This window comes from Lepisosteus platostomus, chromosome 27, assembly GCF_059453375.1.
Source record: "Lepisosteus platostomus isolate fLepPlt1 chromosome 27, fLepPlt1.hap1, whole genome shotgun sequence".
NCBI lineage: Eukaryota > Metazoa > Chordata > Actinopteri > Semionotiformes > Lepisosteidae > Lepisosteus > Lepisosteus platostomus.
Window position 1 is genome coordinate 9,711,030 of NC_142637.1, and position 7,964 is coordinate 9,718,993.

The 7,964-nt window shown below is 58.4% G+C and overlaps 1 protein-coding gene across 1 annotated transcript; it reads right to left on the bottom strand.

Moving 5' to 3' along the window:
• Positions 1-250: 250 nt before the first annotated feature.
• LOC148639316 (ubiquitin-conjugating enzyme E2 R1) lies at positions 251-6,577 on the bottom strand. The gene is made up of 5 exons (XM_088622401.1): positions 5,837-6,577; positions 2,597-2,683; positions 2,354-2,451; positions 1,818-1,952; positions 251-1,724 (listed from the first exon to the last, which is right to left on the bottom strand). The coding sequence occupies exons 1-5, from the start codon at positions 6,014-6,016 to the stop codon at positions 1,517-1,519; spliced, it is 708 nt and encodes a 235-aa protein (XP_088478527.1). The 5' UTR covers positions 6,017-6,577; the 3' UTR covers positions 251-1,516.
• Positions 6,578-7,964: the final 1,387 nt, after the last annotated feature.

Below are 7,964 nucleotides of genomic sequence, written 5' to 3' on the forward strand. Positions count from 1 at the left end.
GGCTGGGGGAGCCGCAGATTAAACCTGACCTGGGGTTCAGACTGGTCAAGAGCCACTGGACTATTGCTAACAAACCCCTGCAGGGGCAGCAGCTGTCCTGTCGCACCCCCGTTCAGAAGAGAGCAGAAAGGCTTCATGGACACACCTCAGCCTCCAGGTACCACGCAGGCAGATCGCTGGAGACACACGCAACCCCCTGCTGTCACACCAACCCTAGCGCAACTACACCACAGTGTTCCAATAGGACAGCTGTTCTAATAAAGATTTATTTTCCATTTTTAAATAGATTTACAAAACATAAGAAAAAAATACAAACAGGGAAAACAAGCGATCGTCCAAAATCTCGACACGGGCACATGGACGGGAAGTGTAAACAGTCTTGGAAAGGGAGAAAAGCAGCCGGCAGGCAGATGGCGCAGGGCCGAGCACCGACAGCAGAGGGCGCTCCGCGACCTGGCACGGCTGCTTTCCCAGGAAGTTAAAAGAAAGGACAGGGAAGATAAAGGACAAAACCACAATCACCCAGAGACCTGAGCATCTAAAACAGCCTTAAAAAAATTATTCGCTCATTCAAAAAAGAAAACTTGAGAAGGATCACTGAAGACAGAGCAAAACGGCTTCACATTCAGTTTGAGACGTGTGCCCCTCTCGCCAGGCTGCCCAGGAGCCACACAAATCAGACCCAGAGCCCATCCCTGCGCCCTGCTGCCAAGCGCACGCAGGGGAAACCGCAGGACAGGCTGTACTGCCCTTCCCACTCGGACCTCCGGTCAGGTCACCGAGCTCCACCCACCACGGCCTCTCGACGAGCTGCACTCAGCGCAACAGGAGCAGCAGACGAGAGACAGGGCTGGCGCTTGAAAAAGAACAGGAATAAAAAAATACCCTTTACACTGATCTACGATTGCCAAGTTCAGATTTTACAGATGAGTGAGCCATCACCACACGAGAGGAGGAAAAGGAGGGTCCCATTCCCAAATCCCTCTGCACTCCGTTCCTGCTGAGCCAACAAAGAGCTAACCCCCCCCGACCTAGCGAGCATGCGGCAGGAGAGCCCGTCGCAGAGGAGCGGAGCGGACATGAAGGAATGGGATCCTCTGGAGCCTTCTGGTGGAAAAACTAGAGATTATAAAAGGCAACAAAGGCAAAAATAAACCACAACTATATTGCAAGGAGTCCTCAGCCCGCAGTGAGAAATCCTCCTCACCACACACTACCAGTTTCCGAGCGGTTTCTCCCTCAGGGCCTGTGGTCAATATAAGGAAACACCAGTGTTTTCCCAACAAGAATTCCGGACCACTCCGAGCCGAGCTCGGGACACAAGCCCTGCGGAAACCGGAGCCGAGAGTCGGATCCTCAAACTACAGAACACACACAGAACCGGGAAACCCAAAGCACTGGTTCAGAAGTCTTTAGAACTGAAGCTTTTAAAAACTGGGGCAGCTGTGCAGGGGGGCAAGTTCTTAGTCCATAGGGGTCGGGGGGTTGGAGGTGAGAGGTCGGTGCCGGTGGGGCGTCAGGACTCCTCCGTCCCCGAGTCGTCTTCGTCATAGCAGCAGTCCTCCTCCTCCTCGTCCATGTCCTCGTCGTAGTAGTCGTCGTAGAAGAGGTCGGAGCCCTCGTCGGGGGCGGGCGCCCGCGTCTGCACGCAGTACTCTGCCAGCGTGGTGGGCACCCTCACGCCGTCCCGCTCCGCCTCTGCCTTGGTGGCCAGCACCTGCTTCCTGGAGACAAGACAGCGCGGTAACGGGACATGCCCCCCCCTCGGCTCAGCCCGGCCCGCTTGCCACCCCCTGCCCCGGCCCGCGCGGACCCACCTGATGATCTCGGTGTACTCGCGGTCCTTGCCCTTGCTGTCCCGCCACTTCCTGTACATGACCGAAGCGTCCACGTTGGCGGGCGAGAAGGTGTTGGGCTCGTTGAGCAGCGAGATCACGCTGAGCAGGATCGTCCTGTGGTGACAGAGGGGCAACGGGGGTCAGCATGACCGAGCTCCCATGCGGAGAGCACTGGCCGGCAGAGGAATCAACTCCGTTGGGCCCCTGAGCAAGGCCCTTAACCCCAACTGCTCCAGGGGCGCTGCATAAATGGTTGACCCTGCGCTCTGACCCCCAGCTTCTCTCACTGTCTGTGTCTCATGGAGAGCAAGCTGGGTATGCGAAAAGATGAATTCCTAATTCAACAAATTGTACACGGCCAATAAAGTGATCTCATCCGATCTCTGGCTAGTCACACCTCTGTTGCCGTGCCGACAGGAATAACCCATCTGCCCAGGGGGGTGCAGCAGGAGCTCGTTAACGGGGTGAATAATGAGGGAGTCACGAGGCTGTGGAGGCTGGGGCGCCCCTCCTACCTGACGTTCTGTGTGGGGTTCCAGCGCTCGGAGGGCAGCTCCCCACTCTGGGGGTCATCCACAGGGGGGTGCAGGATGGAGATGCAGACGTCACCATTCTGATGGGGAGGGGGAGATAGTTACTCAAAATATTAAGTCACACACCGACCCCCTGGGGTCCCAACACCCCCAGAACCCCTCCAGCTTCCAAGAAACCAGCAAGCTCCCCCAGCCCACCCCCCCAAGCAGCCCGAAGGACGGTACCTCATAAATGTTGGGGTGCCACATCTTGGTCAGGAAGCGGAAGGCAGGTGGGGAGTAGGGGTAGTCGATGGGGAACTTGATGCGAGCCTGAGATTGAAAAAGCAAAGGTCAGTAGGAACCCAGCGCCCCCAAACCCCCACTGGCTGGGAATCTGAACCCCCTCCGGGTCAGCTCGAACCCATGTCAGCAGAACGGCGAAGCCTGGAGCACCACAGGACTGATCCTGGCTGCAGACCCAGGACTTCCATGAAGGGAAAACGTGTACGCACACATCCTGCGCGGGCGCCCTGCATGGGCACGCCAACCACAGAGGCGCCAAGTCGACTAGTCTGCGATTCTGAACTCAGCTGGAGCAGAACCAGGACTGAGCCGGAGGGACTCTGGGAACGCTCCCGACCCGCGGAGAAGTGTGGGAGTTCGATAATCCCGCCATTAACTCGGGTTTGGCTCACTCGCGGGCGCAGCACACTCAGACCAGCTCCTCCCATACCGACACTGGGGTGGCCCAGCCGAGCCCTGCCCCTCCACACCCCCGGGACGGAAGGGCTCAGACCCGCCTCTGCACAGAGACGAAAACAGCCCAGTCCACAGCCTGTGGCCTCCTGCCACAGCAGGGCATCGCTAAGGCACAGAGCAGAGGAGTGACCACGGGCCCAGAGGAGTGACCGCACACACACACAGCCAAGACACAGAGCAGTGGAGTGACCACGGGCCCAGAGGAGTGACCGTACACACACACAGCCGAGACACAGAGACCAGAGGAGAGGGAGCTGTGGTTTTAAGAAGCCAGGGGGTAACATCTCCCCTGAGGACACTGAACCCCCATCTCCTCTTCCCTCTCCACCCCCCAGCAGCACCACCCAGCCTGGTGGAGAGGGAGCTGAGCCGAAACGGCCCGTGACTGAACACTGCAGGAGCAGTCTGTCCAGGCAGCGGCCAGGCGCCGGGGCAGTGGCTGTGTGGCCAGGCCGTGACCTGGGCCAACCCGACCCTCGAGGTGCTGAACACAGAGAGGTCAGAACAGACGACTGCATCCTGGGACATTCCTGCAGGTCAGCGATCCACAGCACCTGGGGAGCAGTGGATCCTGAAGGACAGACCCTCACCCCTAAGTGCCCACTACTGGTGAGGGGAGGGGAAGCAAGAAGGGGGGGTCCAACACTGCCCCCCAGGAGCCACGATCAGAGCGCTCAGTCCGGGGGCAGGCTTGCTGTGGGCTCTGCAGGATGACTCGGTCTGTGCAGAGCCCCTCGAGTGCGGCTTCACCTCAGAGGTCAGCCCAGCCCACCCCCGAAAAGGCCAGAAATTAACCAACTGGCCAATCCCGACCTGCTCCACACTCCCACAACTCTCCGTGTAAAGAATGCTCCTCCATGTCATTTCCACTTGTGTCCTGGGTTCATGTCTGCTTGTCATGTCCACAGCTGGTCTGATCCAGGCAGAGCTGGAGCAGCTCACTAACAGTTTCACTGGCCCTCCAGAACCGGCACTGGACAGCCCTGATCCAGTCCGGGGTGCTGAGCCCCCAGGCCTCAAACCACAGGCTGCTCCCCCTCCAGGCCTCCACAACAAACCGCCACAGACTTCCGCTGAATTCATTTCCTGGATTCAAGCCCTCGGCTGGAGATCCTGTTTCGGGGAGGTTCCTGAAACCTGTTTCGCTCAGGCAGGAAGAGAGCTGACAGGATTCCCGAAATCCTAGCCTCACCGCGCATTCCTGACATCCCAGCGGAATCTGTCACAGCTCTGCCAGCCTCCCCTCCTCGGCCCACGCAGGCCCAGCCTAGTCCCAGGCAGGGTTTGTGGGTCACTCCCTTGCGCCCCCATTTCATTCACTTAGCCAGCTCCCCGCCTGCAATCCCTGCCTGTCCACCACTTTCCTGGCGCGACTGACCAACTGACCACAAGCTCAGGCCAGTCTAGCACGGCCTGGCCAGCTCTCGCGGCCCATTGGCTACTCCAGCCGTGAGGGAAGTGATGTCACCCCTCCCCGAGGAGAGCAGGCGATGACATCACAGCCCGGGACCTGGTGTCAGCCAGCAGTTTCCTGTGACATCACACGGGGAAGAAGGGACATTTCCAGAGCCTGGGCTGTAGGGGGGCTCTCCTGAGATCTGTGGATTTTTTTTTATTACAGTTTTTGGTGTGAAGGTCTGGAACCTGCGCTCCAGTTTCTGATCAGGATTTCAGCAAACCTTTTCAAACAGCCCTGCGTTCCAATCAGGGCCTAGCTTGTGGATCTCAGAACAATACAGCATCTTCAGAGGGGTCTAAACCATCGTGCTCAGCATGTGGGGTTCCCCTACCGCCCCCCAACTCCGGGCACGAGCGAGCCAAGCAGGCCCAACTAGGACAAGTGACCCCCCCCCCACGCAGGGCTGTGCGCTCCCCCGGGCCCCGCATCCCCTCCTACACTGTTGCTGGGGAGAGAAAAGACGCGAATTCTCCCCAACAAAGGAGCAAATGGCTCCTGTCTGAGCAAAGAGCCGCCGGACCCGACCCGCAGAGGACAGGTGGGCAGGACGTGGCGCGGAGTCCAGCGAGAGTCCAGTAACACGCTTAGTCCTGATTATCGGCTCTGCAACTCGAAACACTGCAGAGCAGGAGCACAAACCAGACCCCCCCCCCCCCCCGTTTTTATCAAGCACTGCACGTAGCAAAGTCATATCACGACGCGTTTCCCAGTGGTCAGCCCCCGGACACAGTGGTCAGCCGCGCATTAGGACAATTCAGAAACAAACAGAGGACACGCGGCAAACCCGAACCAAGCGAGAGATTCACACCTCCGCGGTTCACTAGGGGGGGGGTTGGTGAGACCGGTCGGGTCAGCCCGTGTCCGAGCCACTGCCCCCCGCAGTCGGGTACCCCCGGGGGGGTCGGGACACCAGCGCAGCCCAGTCCGGAGCTCAAACGGAGCTAAAAATACCAGCGCAGCAGCGCGGAGGCTTCAACCCGCTGGGGAGGTTTAAATATTAGAACAAAGGAGCCCGGAGGCTCGGGCGGGGGGAGGGGCGGACGGGCCCGACCCGGCAGGGAGAGCTCCCGGAGACAGCCGGTTCCTTTGTCAAGCGCAGCTTCCAGGACAACTCGCGTAAAAACACTAATTAGGCAACAAAGGAATCGTTAATGAGCGCACCGCACTGCCGTGGAGCCCGAACCTGCCGAACAAGGGCCGGGCCGAGCGGAGAGCTCCCGGAGACACGCTCACGGCACGCAGGACCGCGGCCGCCGCCGCCTCACCTTGAAGTAGCCCCCTTCGTAGTGGGTGTTCGGGGGCCCGAAGATCGCGACCTCCCAGTTGTAGAGGTCCGCCTCGTCCACCAGCGTGATGCGGAAGCCCTCGACGGGCTCCTCCTGCAGGCTCTTCAGCTCCAGCATCAGCGCCTTCTGCGAGCTCGCCACCGGGCCGTGCTGCGCCATGCCGCCGCGGCTGCAGCGCTCTGGCAACGGGGATCGGGAGCAGGCCGGCCTCGGGCCCCGGCAGCAGCACACCCTGCGCGTCTGCTCTCACTCCGGGCTCAGCACGGCCGCACAGGCTCGGAGACCCAACCCGCGTCCGAGGCGCCTGGCTCGGCTCGACTCGTCCGCGACTGGTCCGCCCGATCCGAGATTCACAGGCAGCGGGCTGAGCTCACAGAGCCCTCTTTTTCTCTTTTAGGGGAAACAAAAACTTAAAACAAAATAAACAGGCAAGCGGATGTCCGGCACAGTCTGAACCCCCTCCTCGCTCGGCTAGCGGCTGCGGTCTGCTGCTGAAGTCGCTTCGCGACAAAGGCAGCCCAGCAGTGCGGAAGCGCGATCTTCTGGGAACTGTAGTTCGATCGGAGGCTTGTGTGGATCCCAACACGATTCGCCGAATACCTGGTGCTCACCCCGTAGGCAGATGCCTATTACAAGTGCGTCGTCCTCTTAATTAGTGTCAGGCGCTTGTGTTATCCGGTGTATCGATCGCACGATCAAGCTTTCGTGATCCCGAGATAGCAATGAAGGACTACAATCCCCGCACACCCGCTCGACAGCCACACGTGAGTCGTGGGACAGCTGTTGTGACGTCATAGAGGTGGTTGCTGGGTTTGGCTTGTGGTGGCAGGAGGAAGTACGCTACGTCACCCCGAGCTTGTTTTTAACTCCCATTACCAGGAAAACAGAAAAACAAACTTTGCGCCGCGTATGAGTTAAGTTATCAGCTCTCAGATCCTCAACACCACCGATATATCATTCAGGGGGAAAGAAGTTTAAAAAATGTTGCCAACTACGTGTTAAAATGGCAATGAATTTAACTGTCGGTTATTATTTTTTATTGAGTTCATCCTGTGGTGACCACGTTAGCAGTGTGATAGCTTGTGTAGTGTGGAGCCCGATGAGAGCAATTCACATTTCATTCAATACAATTAAAAAGAATCATGGCCCCCTAATAACCCCCATCTCTGAACTGGCTTCATCACTCTGCTCTCCTCCCCACTGAGAGCTGGTGTGTGGGGAGCAGACTGGCGCATCATCCAGGTGGGTGTGGAGGGGATCCCCATTACCTGTAAAGAGCTGAGTGGAGTGTCCGGAACAGTGCTGTTACTGTAAGGATTATTATTCAGAGCACTCAGCCCTCTGCTCTGCCCTGTTATGACCTGCGCAACTCATCTGTGGTCCTCCCTACCCCTCCTCCACTATTACACCACCGATCTGCCCTCCCCCCTCTCCACTCCTACACCAGCAATCTGCCCTCCCCTCTCTCCACTCCTACACCAGCAATCTGCCCTCCCCCCTCTCCACTCCTACACCAGCAATCTGCCCTCCCCCTCTCCACTCCTACACCAGCAATCTGCCCTCCCCTCTCTCCACTCCTCCACCAGTGAGCTGCCCCCTCTCCTCTCCCCTCCTCCACTCCTCCACCCGTGATCTGCCCTCCCCCTCCCTCTTACTGGGGACTCTGTCAGCTGTGCACTAGTTACCCTTCCTCACTGCACTTACTGTGATTGAGGCCCAGAAGACGGTGAGAGCAGGTGACCCGTGCAGCTCATCCCCTACCACAGGACTCCAGCTCAACAAAACACCATCCTGCCTCCAGAGCACTGAGTCAGCACTCCGACCGGTGTAGTGTGCTGAGTCACCACTGGCTCTCCAGGGCCCCCCCAACCCTACAGCCACCGTTCGGGCTCCTGCTCACTGGCAGACTTAGATGTTGGAACTAGCCTATAAAACTAGGGGAGTCGCTTATCGGGGTAATAAACATTGCATATTGTTAAATACCTGTACATTCCTTTTTCAAAGATACTTCAGTTTTTATTGAATGCTCACTCATCCCAGCCAGTGGCATCAAAGGTCCAGGGTATTAATTGAAGTCACCAGGGCCGGACACATCTCCGATACTGTT

Coding starts and splice junctions, on each gene's coding strand:
- LOC148639316 (XM_088622401.1), bottom strand. CDS start 6,016: ATGGCGCAGCACGGCCCGGTGGCGAGCTCGCAGAAGGCGCTGATGCTG. Junction 2,452..2,596: donor GGCACCCCAACATTTATGAG/GTACCGTCCTTC, acceptor CCTCCCCATCAG/AATGGTGACGTCTGCATCTC. Junction 1,725..1,817: donor GAGTACACCGAGATCATCAG/GTGGGTCCGCGC, acceptor TCTTGTCTCCAG/GAAGCAGGTGCTGGCCACCA.